The 19,083-nt window shown below is 36.4% G+C and overlaps 1 protein-coding gene across 6 annotated transcripts in view; it reads left to right on the plus strand.

Moving 5' to 3' along the window:
- Positions 1-1,470: 1,470 nt before the first annotated feature.
- Positions 1,471-19,083, plus strand: part of ZNF143 (zinc finger protein 143) — a 36,225-nt gene continuing 18,612 nt past the window's right edge. For 2 of the 6 annotated variants that reach the window (XM_057418290.1, XM_057418291.1), the window contains exons 1-6: positions 11,549-11,679; positions 12,456-12,548; positions 13,000-13,083; positions 13,458-13,538; positions 14,591-14,787; positions 18,227-18,301. In XM_057418290.1, coding sequence (XP_057274273.1) covers positions 11,556-11,679; positions 12,456-12,548; positions 13,000-13,083; positions 13,458-13,538; positions 14,591-14,787; positions 18,227-18,301 — 654 coding nt within the window. In that variant the 5' untranslated portion in view covers positions 11,549-11,555. Of the gene's footprint in view, positions 1,675-11,548; positions 11,680-12,455; positions 12,549-12,999; positions 13,084-13,457; positions 13,539-14,590; positions 14,788-18,226; positions 18,302-19,083 lie in introns of those variants that run through there. The other 4 variants (XM_057418296.1, XM_057418294.1, XM_057418295.1 and 1 more) reach the window with 4 other exon arrangements.

The raw sequence follows: 19,083 nt of genomic DNA on the forward strand, positions 1-19,083 counted from the left end.
CGTAGGGCTTTAGAATGGCAGAGTACCATGCAACTGTATTTTGATGGCTTATTTCTTTGTATCTCGTTCATTGAAGTCTTGCGTTTTCAAGCTGTATGTATGTTAGAAGCTGTCTGAATCAGTGCAGAAGATGAAACTCAGGACTATGTAGTCAAATAATACATATATGACTGCTTGGTAATAGATTGCAGCTTAAGTGAGATGTAAAAATAAGCATTTTAAACAATTTTGAGAAATGTATTTCAAATTGCATAACTCACAAACTGTTCTCTATACTGTAATGGAATAATAATTCATTTCTAGTATCCTATCTGAGGAATAGTTATTTTGCCTTATATTAAAGGCTCAAATAAAGTAAACGCTTAAGTAAGTGTAAAATTTTATTTAGCTAGAAAGTCACACGAGCTTCACTCTGTCATGCCTGTATAGCATTTGATACTTCAGCGTCAAAATACTTCTGTCATGAGCTGGCAATCCCTTTTCTGAGAGGAGACAAGCACAGCAATAATGAAATGATGAATAGTCCCTGGTAATAGATGCCAAAATGTTTGTCTCTAGAATATCTCAAATGATGTATTGTTTCAGCCTAGCAGTCTGCTGCTGGCCCACACTTTGCTGTTATGTACTCCCCAGGAGAAGGGAACTGGTAGTTTGTGCGGTGCACAGGTCTGTCACAGGCTGCTGCTGTGCCTTCTCACAGCTGCACTGCTGGAGTGGGCTGCCTGAGGGCTGCTTTCCCACCCATGGGTCTGGTAGATGTGTGGAGAGATTAGGCTGAAGGTTCCCTTTGTTTCACTTCGGTGGTGGAAATGGTATTTTGCTGGACGCTGTTTTCTGGGCATAGTTAAAAACATTGTGTGTGTGTATTCGTCTTAAAATGTGTAGGTTTTGTTTTAAAATAAAGCTAAAAAAAAAAACAGTTTTGAACTGAGTTGCTTCTTTTACGGTGTAATTTGGCTTCATTTAGAGTGCGGGATGTTGATCTTTTCTTGCTGTTGCATGTAAATTTTGGCTTTAAGAGATTTGGGTTAAAACATGCTCTCAGCATAGTTGGAGTCTCCGAGAAACATTGTTATTAAATCCTGAGGAGTCTTTAATTGGCACCTGCGAAACTGTTTTCCAAAGCATAGGGCTCAGCTGAATTTGGATGAGTTTCCACACACAAAGCAAACAGCACATTCCTGATAATCAGGGCAATTCCTCCAGTTTCAGGCGTTTTAATGGACAAAAAGGAAGTGCTCGCGAGGAAGATCTAACTCGTCTCAGTGCTCTTGGAGTCCCAGTATCTTCATTAGTCTTTTCCTGTCTGCATTTTGACTTGTAACCTCTTCCTTGAGGAACATACCATAACATCTCAGACCAACCTTTGCCTTTTCGCCACTGGCTTTATTCCTGTGTTAAATCTCCTGTGCATTTCTACAGCTCAACAGCAGGCTTTCTGCTCTTTTTGTGTTAATTGGTGGGTAGTTTGGGTTTTAATCTCTTCTGGGCTGGAAGAAAGAGCATAAACTGGGTAGTCTGTTTCTGTGCCTTGTGCCACAAAAGATCCCAAAGCACGGAAAGAAGGTTTCTGCTTAGATTATCGATCCTTAGGATGGACTGTGATCTGAACAGATGGATCCTCTTCTGGAATGTGAGAATTCAGCTCTGAAATGCAAGTTCCTGTAAATAGAGGTGCGCATAGGTATTGTTCTGAGGATTGAGTGAGGAATCAGAGGGAGGTGCCTGTCCATTGGACACTGCATTTCTGGGGAAGGAAGCCTCGCTCATGGCACAATGGGATTTATGGGGTTCTGCTTCTACCTGAAGGCTGTAACTTGATGTGCCCTTAGTTGTGCTTGCTAAAGGGAGTATGGTTTTGGTCCTCCATGCATCAGGTACTTAAAACCCAAATTGGACTAAACTGGCAAATGCTTCCAATGACTAAGTCTGCTAAAATTTTCTGGGTTATATTGCTTTTTTAATTGTATAGTGGGATTGTACTCTGCTCCACCAAGATAATACTTGTTAAATAAACTAAATTTTGAAGGGAATTTACAGTTCCAGCAAGTTCTGTGGTATTCAAAGTTGACATCAGTGTTAACTTACAACTAACTTGGTGCTTCCCTCAGTCTGCCTTTTACTGTCTGCTGAATGTTTTCTTCTGTATACACTTCTTGAGTTAATGCTTTTGGATTTTATTTCTGATGACAGACATGTCTAGAATTGGAAGATGGATCTGGTTTTGCAAGTTAATTGCTGTTGCCCATACCCTAATTGTATTCATACTGAGCTAACATGGCACTACACAGAGTTTCTTAGAATATATAAAAATGTACCATTTTTCAATTTATATTTGTACTTCAGGGTAAAGGTTGGCAGTCCATTGGCTGTTCATTGAGTTCCTGAAATACAAGCACAGACTAAAAAAAAACACTGCTGTTAACTGTTATGGCTAACACGAATACATTTTTAATGCAGTTATTAGATTACTAAGTAACTCATAACCAGACAAAACAACCTACTCAGAATTCCCTGTTTTGTTGGCACTCTCTGTAGATTTGCAGGTGATGTAAATTAGAGACTTCTGTGATTTCTTGACAACTGAAGAGTTGGAAGTCTGTTTGACATGACAGTAAAACACTGATAGAAACAGTTGGTCTCATTTCTTTTGCATTTTTAGCCCTTCTTAAATATTCACCTATTCTCCAAACATTCCTAGTTTTATTTAAAATGTTCACCAATGTAACTGGAAGGTTTATGATTTAAGGATTAATCCTGACATGCTTCAGAAGTTAATGGTATTCATTTGCTGTAGATAGGTGTTAGTACTCATTTCTAGGAGTAATTTGAATACAATGCTGACATGCATCATCTGTATGCCTTCTTTGTATAGCCAGGACTTTGTGTGTATATATATTTGATACACACACAAAAAACAGCCCCCCAAAGCCAGTAGTTTTAAAAACACAGGTTTGTTGATTAAGTGTGTTTCTCACTTTGTGACTTCTTAGGGGAAAATCCACTTGGAATGAAACCTAGTGCTTTATTTCACTAATGTGTGCTAAAATTATTTAAAGGTTTCTGGTTGTTTGGTTTTGTTAGTTTGTTGGATTTTTTTTCTTTTTCCTTAGAAGTTTAAAGGTATTTTTCAATTATAAAACAGAAAATCAGGTGACCTATCATAGCTTAAGCTTTTTTCTCATCTGAGGCCCAAAATTCATTTTCTGAGTGTGAATAATATAATTATTTATCCTTACTGTTTTGTTTTTTTTCAATTAAAAATAATTTATTAGTAGTCAGTCTGCGGTAAGGAAATGGGGTTTGCTTTTAGAAAAGAAGGGAGACTGAGCATAGGTTATACGAGTTTGGCTAAGTTGAGAGAAACTCGCTGACTTGTTTTAGTAGGTGAGTTACATTATTCCTGTTGCAGTACACCTGTGAACCATCTCATACACACACACAAGTGTTCTGAATGATGTGTGTTTTCAGTTATATTTGAATTTGATGTTTCTATACAGATTATATGTCCCACTCTCAAGCAAGCCTATGCAGCAGTGTGTTAAGAATAATGGTCTCATGAGTGCATTGATCCCTAACCAGGTGCATCAGTATACTTTTTTGTACTTCAGTAAAATTTTCCAGATCCTTGTCTCTGTACCTCTGCAAATGATGCTCTGTGTATCTCAATTGCTTGTTACCTTTCATGAAGGATTTTTGGAATTTGATCTCTCTGAAGACTTCCAGATCTGTTTCAAATCTCTGGCTCGGGAAGCTGTGCTGGTGGTTGAAGTAGTTACTTAGAAGCAGTGCCGTTGTAATAGTACTGCCCAAAGCATATGTGATAATTGAGCTAAGCATTTGCTAGTCCCAGAGCTGCAGCTCAAGTTTAATTAGCTTTCTGGCGGCACTTCTGACAGTTAATAAACTGATGGAACTACTCTGACCTCCATTGATTAACCAGTAATTTCTTCTTTAATACGTTCAAGGAACATGTGAAGTTAGTAGTCATATTTGGGATCAACCTGAGCCTTTTCTGTATGTGTAGGACTTCTTAGTGGGTGGCTTTCTGATCTGTGGGTCTTTCTTGAGTTCCATGTATTCAAAAAACAGAGCAGTCATAGCACTCCCACAATGTGAAATGACACACAGAATGCATGATCTTGTAATATTAGATCAAGGATTTGTAAACATTCTTTATTTGCACTGGTGGTGGTTTTTTGTTTGTTTTGTTTATATATTTTATAAAATGCAGGTATTGATCTCTGACAATACTTTTAACATCCACAATTTGTGGCTGGCATTCACAATGTAAATTGAATATATGGTAATGACAATAAGGGAAAAAGATTGTTGGAACAAAGTGATTATGTCTGGCTGAATATGGTTCTTGCTGTTCACACTGAAGTCAGAAGAGTTGTTCTTGGTTATGGCAGTAATAAATTTGTTCTTGCATTTATATGTCATTTCTGAAGAGACCAAACTGTGGCATTGAATTAGGATGTATCTCTGGTGAAACTGAAAGGTTTCTGCAAAAAGAGTACAAAGGAGCCTTGAGTTTGACTGCAAACCTCTGTTCTGGGCAATGAATCCCTGCAAGTTAGCTGTGCTGCCACTCATAGAGTATACATCATACATATGCAACTGACAGTGCTAGCAGCCTCAATTACGTTCTTCTCCAGGGACAGGGTTAGAGCCTGTGGTTCATAATTCGCAACAGTTCTTTGCTGTCTAGAAAATAATTGTCATTCACTAATAAACTGTGTATCTTGCCCCTTTATTTGAATCCAACTGCTGTTATAATATTCTTCAGTAGAGGTTTTTGGTTTGTATTTCAGCCTTATTTTTATACCATGGAGGATTGATGTGGTGGAAATTGCTTTTTAATTATGTTTTGCTTGCCTTTACAAGAGACCAGAAAAAATACAGTAAAAGATGTAAAGATTATAGGAGAAAACATGTAGAAATTTAAAAATGTCTAACAGTTTATTTTTATTCAGTAAAGGTTGATTTGACCAATTATAGCGTGAAATCAGTGTTTCAATGCAATGGTAAGATACTGAAAAAGGTGAGGGCTGGTGATGAAGAAAGAAAGCATTTGATCAAAGCATCCCCAGGATCTGGATATCATTTCTGATCCTGCTACAGATTTCTAGTGTAAAACTGGAAAAGATTATCATACAGGTGTATATGGGAATATAAAGACTTTAGAGAGCCTTAATTCTGCTATGTTTTTATTTCCAAGCTTACAGCTGTCAAATTACTTTATGTAGCACTTGGGTCCTCTAAAAAACTTTGGGCTAGTCAGTTTTTCAGCTACATCAGTTGTTTTTTTTGCACTGAGATCCAGGAGGATGCATGTTAATTACCAGTTGAAGTGCGTTTAACCAGAATGTTTATTGTAGGTGCTAATTTTGATTTTTCAAATATTTGTTAATCAGGCTAACTATGCTACTGTGCTGACATATTTGAACTTCTTTTGGGATCTAGCTTTGTCAAACATGGGAATGCAGTTTCCTGAAATTCCTTAATGAAAGTTTCAGCATTGTGGGGTTATGTGCTTTTGCTATTCTGCTGTCCTGGTTTTGGTTTTGTTTGCTGTTTTTACAAGTTTTATAAAATTACAACAGTTCTGTACATTGTTTAGAAGTGTATTAAAGAATAAAAGTGATACTTCTTTTCAAATGAAACAAATGGGTATTATTTCCTAGTGCTGTCTGCACAAGGAGTGTGAACAATCACAAGGTTGCTGAATGTCTGGAGTAGCATTTTTTTCTGACTTTCTTTTCCAGTTCTTTCTTCCTGCACATTCTAGATTGCACTTTACAACCATAAGTTTTCTTCCATGACTGTTATTACAGACTTCATTCCATTTCATGTTAATCATCCTCTAAGCAGCAGTATGTTTCTGTTTTGTTTAGTTTGGAGGTTTTTTCCCCCCCTCTCTGAGGAGTTTCTGCTACTGTCACTGCAGATCTTTTCCTTTCTCCAGTGGCATAGTTATTCTTTAAACAAATTCCTGCTATTTTCCAGCTGTTGTTTGCCACAAGCTCCACTGTATGGGGTCTCTTCATGCTGTCCTCAAGCTGCCAGAGTTCCCAGGTGCCCCAAACCCACTTTGTGCTCCATGGCAGCATGCCTTCTACTGACTGTGCTTTCCATCTGCCTAAATCCCACCTGATTTTAGTTGTTCAATTTCTAGTTTTCAGCAGAGAATCTTGTTTCCAGTTGCTAGATTGAGCTGAAAAATGTATGAAAAATACAAGAGGTGCTCTGTAGATAGGCAGCTTGATGAAGTCTTCATGAAAGATCCGTAATATTTAGCCAAAATCTCTTCTTTACCTTCCTCCCCACCCCTGCCCGGTTTCTGAGTGTTGGAAATTTAAAGCATACTTGAGTTCACAGTTGTTTCTGTTCAGAGAATTTGGGGGTCTTGGTGGGTTTTTTAAATACAAGTTGCACCTATGTACTAGGCTGGATGGCATATTTTACCTATCAATGTTATACTTGGGGTTTACAACGCTTGTGCAGCTTTTGTCAAAAAGCATAGTAAAGTCTGCAGTGTGCATCATGAACTGCCTTTGTTTTGTAACTAATAGTGTGAGACTTGATTCAGCATCACTTCTTGCGACTGGCTATTGCTTCCACTGTTTTCAGAGATTTTTTCAGTCAAATCGTGTTCTGTCTCACACTGAATTTTTTTATGGGGAATATCTTAACCATCTTATAGGATAGTAAGATTTTCTTTGTATGAATACCATAGGAGTGTTTCAGTGACTAATCATTTCAGGAATGCAGTTTGCATTGCTGTCCTTGTGAAAGTCTTCCAGAATGTGGTCATTAATGTGCCTTTGAAAACTGCAACTTGTGTATCATCTGTGAAGATTTGCAAGACTTCACAAAGTCAGGTCTCAAATTTTCACTTCAATGAACACCTCACGACTAAGCCTGTACTTGCTTCTTATCTGTAGGACAGCTCTTGAGATTAAGTAGCATACACGTGAACAAATCTTGTTGAGCAGCCATCCAAGGCCCTACCCTAGGACTCATGTGTTTTCCTAAAAATGGATGGTTTCAGCTGCTTTTTGACTAATGAGGTGCAATATTTGAAGTGGGTAAAGCAAATGTTTCTCTTCCAGGTTCCTGCTGACAAAATTCCTGGCAGACAGGAGGTTTAAAGAAAAAGCTTAGTGATGCAGATGCACAGAAATAAATGCAGTGAAGTGGATTAGGGAAAGAAGATGGTGAGATATGGATTGGACAAAGGCTGAAGGCAAATTTGCTGTAAGCTGAGGAGAAAGCAGTGTATAAGCCAGTTAGCAGAAAAGAAAGGGGAGAGAGTGACTAAAGGTGAGGTAAGGGAAGAGACTTGAATTTGGTAAAAACGAATTGGTTTCAAAAAAGCAAGGTAAATGAATAAAAGTATGATAGGAGGCTAGATTTGCAGGATGGATGATGTACCAACTGCATGGTGATACTGTTTTAAATTTATGCAATATCAAAATGATTAGATACCACAGAACACTTCAGGTTGGAAGGGACCTGATCAGTGCAGGTCTGATGAGAACAGGCTGCCCAGGGCTGTGTCAAGTTGGGCCGTTCCTGTGTCTGACCACACAGAAAAAAAGGTAATGCTGTGGCAGCAACACCTCTGTGGTAGAGACATTTCTCTAAAACATAGGCCAACTTTACAGCTCCTTTGGTTCTTTCCCCCTCCTTTTCCTCAGAGCTCACAGCCCTGTCTGGTTAGCCTGTCCTCTCCAGTGGAGAGGAAGAAAAGAGGCTGAAAGTGAGCAGCACATCCACTTTTGGCTGAGGGTGTTCATCCATGCACAGCAGAATGGCAGAGCATACCTACTGTATCACCAAAGAGTGAATGAAAGCTGTGGGTTTGCTGTTTGGGAATGCTACAGTCTCCATTACAGGGGGTGTGCAAGATGGGTCTGAACATGAACTGTCTTGAGACAAAGAGGCAAGGAGGTGATAGACAATGGTGTGATGGACGTATAGAGCAGACTACCAGTAAGACAAGACTTGGGGACTGGTTGCAGGAGTTTGTTTAAACATGGGAGTATTCTAGATGATTTTGACAGGAAAGATGGGATTGTATTTGAGAAGAGGGATGTGCTGGAAATTTGGTTCTGTAAGACTAGCTGAAGAAGGAAACTGGTACTTCAAGGAGAAGGGATGGAGCTGGTGATAAAAGGCTAGTGGAAGGACAGGGGATTGAGAAGAGGATATATTGGAAGGGATAATTTTAAGGGTGTTGGAACTGGGAGAAAACAGTAACAGTCTGTTTAAGTCACATCATGTGGTTGTCCAGATCATCTGAAACAGATGAAAGTATTCTGCTGTGTACAGCAGCAGTTCACTCTTGATTATGTTTTTTGTTTTTTACTGTGTGATAACTATTAATCAGCCATGCTACAATAACAAACACCGTAAAAATCATTTAAACCGATACTTTTGCTCCTTTAGCCCTTGAATTTATCTTTTATTAGATTTCTTTTCTTCCAAAATAGCCATTGACCCTTTAAGTGAATGGCTCTACTCTGACTCTTTCAGGACTTCACAGCTGTCTGTTGACTGGCTTCCTCTCTGCTTTCCCAAAGTTGAGAGAAGAGACATAAGCCCTGGAGGAAGGATATTATTCTATTTTAAAGGTAGATAGTATATTAAAGATGCTTGGTGCTTCTTGAAAGGTACTTTGTACATGAGAGGGGATACTCTAAAGTAGACCTGAGCTGAAAGGCTTTTGAGATGCAGTCCCTGCTGTTACTGTAGCCTTTCTTCAATGTGTGAAATGGTCTACCTGCTTTGCAGCCTACTTCCATGAGGTGTCCTGAAAACTGAATGGAAAACACAACACAGAACACTGTTAGCAGTTAAGAAGACAGCCAGCCTCTGTGCACCATTAAGCAGCTGATATAGTAATGACTTAATTCAACTTGCTAGCTACAAGCTGGCAGTACCTCCAGAGCAGCAGTCCCTGCAAACTGGTCTGGAATAAAACTTTTTTTTGTTGGTGCTAGTTTATTTTTTTTAACTGCATCCATTTTCTCATTTTATTTGCTGTATAGTACATGAGTGCTGAGGATAGGGCCACCTGAGTACTTGTTTAAGCTGATCCTGTAGCTGCAGAATGTTGTCCCATTTTTGATTTACTCATAAAGTGTGTTCTAAGTAAGCATTTTGTCCCTATTTTGAGATAGGGGGATAAATGAGTAATAGGGAAAGAAGTTACTTGTCCGAAGCCACTAATGTGGAGATGGCAGAGGAATGGGTTGCACTCAAGATCTCTTAAGTCCTTGTACAATTCCTTGTCCCTTATATTATAATATCTTTAAAATAAGTACCTATTTAATTTTCTTAAGAAATCTAGTATAAATGCAATTTAGTCTGGATGGGTTCTCTGCTCTGGCTCTTTTTCTGTTGTGTTACATTTCTTTTAGAGACTTCATTTTCTGTGAAAGCTTCTTGTCTTTTATAACCAAAAGGTTGCTGGGAACAAGAATTTCCTATCTTCCTTTGGGTCTCTCTCACCTCTTTTGAATTATATTTTGGTTTATGTCTTAACTGTATCTTCTTTTTAATGCTTAGAGTTGTTTAAGGTTCCCATTTTTTATTGAAAGTCTGTATTTTAGTTAATGCTTCATATATTATGTAGGATTTTAATCTTAGAAGGCATATTTCTTACTGAATTGGTGTAAATGATTTTTAGTAGCATTTTTTCTTATATGGGTTTCAGTGTAGTATGTGGAAAAAAACTTGCTTTTTTCCACAGGAGGCTTAAAACCTTTCTGAAATTACACTTTTGGTTTTCTTTAATAGACCATATCTGTTCCATTAATTGGTCTTTTAACAGTTAACTAAATTGTCAATAATAATCTCATACATGCCAAGTCGATTTAGACTACGGGTCAGTTGCAGGAGGTAATGTGGGTATTTGGTATAACATCACATTAAAAGTTGGCAATAACCCATCTGCTTTGTGCAGAGCACTCGGGTTAAAGCACTTCAGACAGCAAAAGCAGCAGAGCTACAGCAACTGGGTGTGGGTCCACTTTTTCTGTGCTAAGAAATGAATAGGTGCCTGCCTCTCTAGGAGATCGTCTGGTTCAGAGTCATTTGGATGTATTTGGAAATGTTGCTTGGGTATAATTTGCAACTACTAAATTAGTGTACCAAATATTTTAAATATTGCAGGAATGGTGGAGTACCTGAATGGTCTAATTCTGCTTTCATTATTCCTTAGTTTTGATGTAAGCATGAGTTTCTCTGTGGTCTTTGAGATCATTGAGTTGCTTGTTCAAGGTCAGATTTCTGGATTCTAGATGTAAAAGCAGTTTAGCTTTTTAGAAATGTAAGTGAATTAAAAAATGAGATTATTCTTCTCAGCCTTGAATTATAAAAAAGCAGGTCATAGAACCATACTAAGATTAAAAACTTTGGTTGTTTATCTGTAACCTTTTTGTGATATTATCTAACTGCTTCTTATTGTAAGAAAAGTCTTGACTATCAAGGGATTGTAGTGGGGAGAAAGTTGCCTTAATGCTGTGTAGCCTATATTGCAATTCCGTATGATTTCTCTCCCTTCCCTACATCTAATGTTACATTAAGTCAAGGGCCAGCATTTTTGTTGTTGTTTTTTAGGGGGATTTTCTGTGTTGGTTGTGTGTATCCTCTCCTCTCCTCCTTGCCCATGGTGTAAGCCAACATCTGAGTTAGTAAAATGTAATGTTACATATTTCCTTTATAGCTTCTTAATCTAATAATACCAAAAATTAGTAACAGCCTTTCAGGTTCAGTAGACTTTTAAATTTCCCATATGGAAACACATGTGGATAAAAAATTGGGTATCCAAAGGGCTGGCTGTATCTAGCTCTATGAGATGCATGTAGTCACTCACTAATCCTGTTGCCGTATTAATACATTCTGTCATGAAATACTTTATTATAATTTTCAAGGAAGATTTTTTTCTGTTTTTTTTTCTGGATTTTTTTTTTTTTAAACCTAGAAACCCTCCTGGGAAGTTTAGTTAAATAATTGGATCATTCACTCAGACTTACTAATAGTGTATTTCCCAGCGTTTGATAGATTTTAAACTTCTTACTGCACCAGGGAAATGTTTAATTTATTTAGTTAAAGCCATACTGTTGTCATGGATGACCATGGATGAATTGTCAGCTTTATTTTAATTCTGGGAACAAAAAGATATCATTACTTATACCATTATTACCACCATTATTCTTTATACATTGGTTGAATAATTAATATTTAACTGAAATCTAGATGTGGTTGATGAACTGCAATTTAGTAACTAATATCTGAAGTTCTTAACAGTTCAGTTAATTGAAGTAGTAACATTAACCTATTTCAGATCATGTTTTTTTTTCCTGCTGAGGTGTTTTTCAGGTAAGTTGGTCATACACTGTATCTTGTTTATGTGGAATGCAACATAAAATATTTGTAGCAGCTGTTTAAACAACTAATTAAACTTGAATTGTCTTTTACTTCTGGTTCTGTATTTAAATTTTCTGTCTGTGTTTTGTGAATACTTTCTTTCTAGGTAGACAATGTTATTAGCTCAGATAAATCGAGACTCTCAGGGCATGACTGAATTTTCTGGAGGAGGAATGGAGGCCCAGCATGTGACTCTTTGTCTAACAGAAGCTGTAGCTGTGCAAGGTGAATCTGCAGGTTAAAAATCTTTCTACATTTTTGGGTTGTTTTTTTTTCTGTTTGAAATTTAGATAAAATTCTAAAACCCCCGTAGTGTGTTCTAAAGGAAAAATATAACAAATTATTCTTAGTTAACTGAGATTAAGTTCACTGATTCTGAAATGAAATGATATGTTAAGGTAATTGGAGTATAAATGTGCCAAAATAGGAAATATAGAATCTGACTTTATTCTCACTATAGTTTTATTGTTTTATCCTTTGTAACTTATATCTAAGTATGTATTAAACAAGTTGAGTTTTAAAATAGATTGGTGATCTGGGGTTGGTTTAAACTCAGTGTTTTCTGACAGCTTCATTATGATTTTACATGATTTAAAACTTTTTCCTAAATCTGTATTTTACTCTATGTAGATTTGTGTTATTAATGACAGGTAGTAGTGTGCAAAAGGAAGTTATCAATTCAAGTATATATATTGTTACTGCACTGTTGACATACATGGCCTAATTATTATTTCTCCTAGAACCTCAGCTTTGTAGTTATTTATTCAGTGTCATTGTAACTTTTTTGGTTAAGGAAAGTAACATCGTAGCTGTCATTTTTACAGAGCAAAATCTTGAACATAGGACCCTAGTGTATGTTTAAAGTTCAAAAAATAGAAAGCAAGTAAGACCTATTTCCTATTATTATTTTTTAAATAATTATGCTTTCAGGGGATGTCGTCATTTCTAGAGGTGGTTATGATATTTAGAGCTTGATGCTGGTAATAGTGAATATTAACTTTTTTCCTTGCTAGATGGTGACAACTTGGAAAACATGGAAGGTGTAAGTTTGCAGGCAGTTACCCTTGCTGATGGCTCCACAGCTTACATACAGCACAATTCCAAAGGTAGGTAAATGACTAGAAGCTGATTGGTATTCAAATCAGATTTCCCTTTTTGACCATTTTTGGATCGTAAATCCCTTTGGATTGTGAAGTCAGGCAAAATGTGTATGTAGTTCCAGTTCCAGCTGGTATTACAGTAATACAAGTATTACAGTAATACTATAAAATAAGTATTTATTTCTGCTATTAGTAAGATGCAGTATCAAATGTGGAACACAAGTCAAACAAAAGTGAGAGATGATCTTTACGCTTAAAACCCAAATATCAGCATTCTACCTACTAGATAGGACATCAGGCCTTTTCCAATTACTTATCCCAGAATTTTAAAACCTGTGTGTAGTTATACTGTACAAACATTATTTTTTGGTGATATTTTAGTGACATATTAATCCAGAAAGTATCAACTCTGATGGGTCATAGAGAATATTTTTTAAGAATTCTAATTGTGTTTCAGATGGTAAATTAATGGATGGACAAGTGATTCAATTAGAAGATGGTTCTGCTGCTTATGTTCAACATGTATCCATGCCTAAAAGCAGTAAGTGTGGTAATAAAAGAAATAGATTCTAAAATATATTTAGTGGTAAATGCTCCATCCCTGGCAGTGTCAAGGCCAGAATGGACAGAGTCTTGGGTGACATAGTCTAGGGTGAGGTGTCCCTGCCCATGGCAGGGGGGTTGGAACTTGATGATCTTAAGGTCCTTTCCAGCACAAACCATTCTGTGATTCTATGAATAGTATATTACTGATAAATATTTATATTAAGTAATTAATGGTCAATGTAATAACTTTGATTTTTTACTTTAATGGCAACAGTTGTGAACGGAACCTAGTAATCCTAGGTTTAATCTTTCCAACTAGTGGATTTTTCAAACTGTTGTTGAAGCACTGTAATTCTTTCTTCCAAACAGGAGACAGCTTGCGTCTGGAAGATGGACAAGCAGTTCAGCTGGAGGATGGAACTACAGCCTTTATTCATCACACCTCAAAAGGTAATTCTTTTTTTAAAGTGTGATTTATTACATCAGAGTTCAACAGAACTTCAGCAGTATAAAATATGATACTGTTAGTAGACTATGATGTCATTTAGTGTGATTCCTGATGAAGATTTCTTGTTGCTTTTACTTTGTGACGTCTGCAAATTGTTGAAATGGAATCAGTTCAGTTCCTTATTTGAGCCTCGTATAACAGTTACAGAATCAAACCTGGTGTATTTCACCTTTTTTAACCCAGAATCTCATTAAATTAAGTATATGCCATGTTAGTAGAGAATGTAAGCCCTTACACAGATTTCAGCAAAAATTGCATGTGAAAATGAGAAGAGAAAGCAGGTAAGTATCAATCAATCTCTCTTAAGCTAAAGAATGTAGAGATTGACTTACATTTTAAAGAGCATGCTATTGATGATTTTGCTGTTAGGTAACAGAGCAGAAAACATTGCAGCTGGCAGTCAAGAATGCAAATGTCTTTAAATAATAACTCAGATTTCTGCAGAAAATGGTTAAACTAGTCTTGGAACTAGTACTACTTCTCTACAGAAAGTAGGTATCTTAAGCCTGCTTAAACTCATGTGGCAAGTATTACATTCTACAATCAGCAATACTAGGAGGAGAAGGTATGATAAAGAATTTCTTCCTTAAAAGTCATTCTGTATTTTGAGTGTTTCTTTTGCTTATTTGCATGATTATGTGTTTAAAATGATCAGATCTATGAATTCTAAAATGTGAGGTATTATTTTCATGTTATTATGGGTGGGTACAAATGGAAAGCATATTTGTGTTCCTGGTTTCCTTTGTAAATAAAGGTAGACTAACATAAAATTAGCTTTGCACTTTTATAAAAGCATGCCGAAATAAAGCTGTGGGAGGTGTTGTCTTGCTATTCATAGTAATATTTTAAGTATTTGTTTCACATCTATAGCGGTTATATATTTCACACATACATAGGACTTTCGGAGACGTTTCCTAAGCAGCAGTATTCTTGTGTAACATGCAGACATTGCTATTCATTTTCTTCTGTAACAGTTTGTTATATTATTTCTCAGACAGTTACGACCAGAGTGCATTACAAGCAGTCCAGCTGGAGGATGGAACTACGGCCTACATTCACCACACAGTGCAAATGCCACAGTCAGATACCATTTTAGCCATTCAAGCTGATGGCACAGTGGCAGGTCTTCATACAGGAGATGCTGCCATTGACCCAGATACCATCAGTGCTTTGGAACAATATGCAGCCAAGGTATATTGAAAAACATTTCTCTATCCATGAAGCTTTAATGTAGCATCATAAGATCCTTGGCAGCAAAAGGCAATTGTGATCTAAGAATTAAAATTATAATTAAGAAATAATTTTCTCTAAAATACAGCATTGGAAAGGCATCTCTTCAGAGGACAGTGTTCAGAAAGAAGGACAAAGTTAAATTATTCTTGTTCAGGCACTATTGCTGGATTTTTTTTTTTTTCCCCTTGCATTGGGAAGAGCAGGGCCTGGTGTACTAGGCAAGGACAGTGCATGATAGGAAGTGTAAACCAGACAACTAGTTACTGAGTTTGAAAAAAAAAAATCTTGATCCATACTTTAAATAGTGAAATGTAGCATGATGCTCAGAATTCATGTTGTCCACTTTACTAGACTTCTCTGAAGCATGATGCAAGTATAATAATGGGTGGTGCAACTTCCATGTCTCTATAGGTTAGCAGTGTCCAAGTTGCTGGATGATCACCATCAGTGCTGTGGAAAAAAACAAGTAGAATATATTTTAAAATCTGTCTTCTAGTGTCACTGAGAACTGTCAATTTTTTGGAGAAGGCCAGTTAGGATAATTAAATAGTTTATATTCTATTCTTTCCATTATGTTTCTGTGTGGTATAATTGAGAGGTCCTAAGAGAGCCAGTCAGATTGTATTGTGTTTGGCTATGCCTTAACATTTCATAAAATAACAGGTAATTTGAGGTTAGTTGAGCAGTAGTGACAAGCTTTTACACCTTCCCTACCTACTATTTAATTATGTTTAAATCAATCATAACTTTGTCTTTTGTAACAAGGAGCTATAATAATCATAATTCGGTGTAAGTTTCTGTTTTGTGAAGGTGAAGAAGAAAGAAGAAATGCAAATTTATTTTTCTGATTTATCTCAGCATGTGTTTTTTCAATTCTGTAATGTGAATTTGTTTTCCGTAGTGTACTTCTGTGTGTTTAGGAAAAATTCTGTTTTTCTTTAATCTTTCATCTCGGAACATTGTTCTGAACTCTACAGCTAGAACCTCTTAGGGAAAGTCAGTAGAAATGAGTTTCCAAGTGTTACGCCTGTTTTAAGTATAAAAGCAAATAATGTCTCAGTTGCCACAACCCTGTATTCCTTTTAAAAGGAGAAATGTGGTTTTGTGTTTCTACTCCATGTCCATGTATGCCTCATAGTGAGGCAATGTATACTTTTCATAGCAGCTGGTATAGTAACATTGAAAAAGGTACAGAAAGGGGCAAAAATGACAACCAAACAAATGAAATACATGAGGTAAGTGTATGATAGAATATTATAAAATTCTAAGTAGCACAAAGAAGAGTAGTGACTTGTCGTTGTCTTTATCACCAGTGTAAGAACCGAGAAACATCAGAGGAAGCTCTCAGGTGACAGGTTCAATAAAAACAGGGGAAGAATACTTTTTTGAAGAGCACAAAGTTAAACCGTGGCACTGCTTGTGGGATATTGTGGATAATAAAATGTCCCTGTATTCAGAGGGATAAATTCATAGAAGAAATATGTATCCAGGGCTATTAGGTAGAAACATTTGACTTCTAGTTCAGGTAGTTCCTAAGCCACAAATTGCTTGGAGGTTGGAAGAATTTTTTTGCCAATATATCACTATATGCTTGATCTGTTCTTTAGTCTTCTCTAGCTTCTGCTACTGGCTGTTGTTGGAAACAAAATGGTGCACTAGATTGACCTTTAGTTTGACTCGGTATAGGTGCTCTTACGTTCTTAATTGAAGGCAGACTAATCTTTCTTTAGAATTTAAGATGGGCATTTAGGAGAATCCCAAAGATCTTTCTTGGAATCCTTCCAGTATTCTCCCAATACTGCAAAAAAAGAAGTTTAAAAATTTGGTGTCTTGGATTTTTTAACTTCAAAGGTTTCCTCTTCAAAACTTAAAAGGGCGAAGAAAATTTTAAATGCAGATTTGGAGAATGATGGTTCTTCTCTGCTCTCCTGTCCTACATAACAGGCAGAAATAGCCAAGATCAGTAGGCTGCCCAAGATCAGTGTTAAGACTCTGTAAGAGAGTTCATGCAAAGAGATCCAGGAGGACTCTAGTTAAGTGGCATTGATGAACTTTTAATTTCATGTCAGCAGTTTCTTTCTCAACAAACAACAGGAAGTTCAGGGTCTGTGCAGGTTCTTTCCCCTCCCTTCAAAAATTCTTCAGGAGAAGGCCCCAAAATGGCTATTGTTTCATTTATTTAAAATAAAACTGGAACACCTGAGAATTACCTGCTTGCAGACTGTCTTTGCAGTCTCCCTAATGTAAACTTGCCTCTGCATGGGCACTTGTTAGTATTTTAGCTAAAAGTTGTCAAAAGTATATTATTCACAATGGTCTAATTTAGAAAGATAGCACAGTCTGAAAACCTCTTACGGGATAAGTTCATCTTTAGTCTTCAAGTGAAATGTTGGTAGCTGATGCTTTGAGCAAGATACTTTACCCAGCCATTAACATCCACAGGAGCCTGCTATGACCTCTGTAGTGGAAGGGCATAAGTGTACCAGTGTAACAGAGGTAGTGTTCCTGCCAAACTACTTTAGAGCAAAATAAAATCACTTAGACTAGATTTAGGTTCATCAGTCTCAGGCTTGAGTGTCATGGATGCAGAGAGTATTGTGAATGCCTGTTCTCAGTACAGAGACAATTAAGGAAACTACGTAAAGTATATTTTAGTTTTTTCTACAGTGGCTAATAAGACACTAGTCTTTGAGTTAATGGTTGTGAGAGAGTTTGTGAGGGTTTGTGTTTTTTTTTAAACTGGGTAGTTGTATTTTTGTTTAAATAAAAGTTTAAAATTAAGATCTAATATTCTTTCAAATATTTAAAACTCCTTGGAAAGCAGCAATACTTTTTTCCTCCTATTTTTTAAAAATAAACCTAGGGAGCAATACACAAGTTTTGCTTAGTTGTTGTAATTTGACTAATTTGAGTAGCTGTTGTAATTTCAAATTGAGATGTAACACACTGTCTTATGTATTTTGATTACAAAAGAGTTATGCTGTTCAAAATAAGGGAATTCTGCTTAACAGAGAGTATAGAGATCTATCCCTATTATAAAAGTAAGCATTTTCTTTTTGTCAGAATGAAGTATTGTAAAATTAAGTAATACTTCTTTCAGTCTATTAATTTAACATACTTTGTTCTTGCAGTTTTTCCTACCTTGTTTTAAGACAACTTTGAGATACTCATTTGACATATTCTATAATGCAGATGCTACAAGTGGTAATTTCCATGTAAGCTAATGTAAGCTTACATGTGAGCTAATGTAAGGTGATGTAGGATAACCATGTTTTCCAGAGGGAGCTAGAGAGCTAAGAAGCAATAAACTGTGAGGAACTGTTATGTACCCCTCTGTTTTTCAGATAAATAAAAGTAATCTGTAAATATTGTTTTCCATTTCAATTTTGTTTTTCAGGTGTCTATTGATGGAAATGATGGTGTTAGTGGCACAGGAATGATAGGTGAAAATGAACAAGATAAAAAAATGCAGGTATGTAGCCCAGTACCTGTATTTCTTCTGTCGTCTTTGCCCAGCAATGTGCGTGATAGTCCTATGCGGCCATGAACTAGGGTCTGCTGCTACCTTTCAGGCATTTTAGATCTCAAACCTATACAGACAGGTCATATGTCTCACTTTGTACAAGATCCTTTCACAGAATTTTAAAAAGATCTTCTAATGATTACTGTTTTCTGGGGATTTCTGTTAAAAGGTAATTAAAAGTTATGTTGGACTTACAAGCTTTTTCAACCTGACCTGAATATTTTATCAGTGTAAGCATTTCAGAAGTTCTTTTCCAGAGAATGAACTGACTATTTGTATTCTTTAAAGCAGAACAATGCTGACTCAATTAATAAAGTATTTTTTTCTCAAGAGACAATTCCAGGCATATGTCTGGAACTGTTCTCTCTTTAGTGATGTTTTTTTTACTTCACTTGCCCTGTTAAAGCCCCTGACTTTTATTGCAGATTTTGTAAGTTATCAGTAGGTGAGAATGTTGCTCCTAGTGAATGCTTAAAGCAGCAGAAAAATACTTCCATTTCTTTGTATTCATGTTGTTAACACATAGAAGTATAAAAACCTTTTCAATGTAAAAACATTACCTTAAAAGTTTAAAGGGCAATGGAAAATACAGGTGCAACTTCTTAAGATTTTTTTTTTTACCTGTGATTCATAAAATTATGTAAGAAGAATTGTATTTGTTATGATAACGTATTTTATTAAAGGAAATGACAAAGAAAAACATTCTGGGCTTCAAAGAATTATGACCAATA

This window comes from Pezoporus wallicus, unplaced genomic scaffold, assembly GCF_028554395.1.
Source record: "Pezoporus wallicus isolate ANWC-B61680 ecotype Strahan unplaced genomic scaffold, APGP_CSIRO_Pwel_v1 contig_2025, whole genome shotgun sequence".
Classification (NCBI taxonomy): Eukaryota; Metazoa; Chordata; class Aves; order Psittaciformes; family Psittacidae; genus Pezoporus; species Pezoporus wallicus.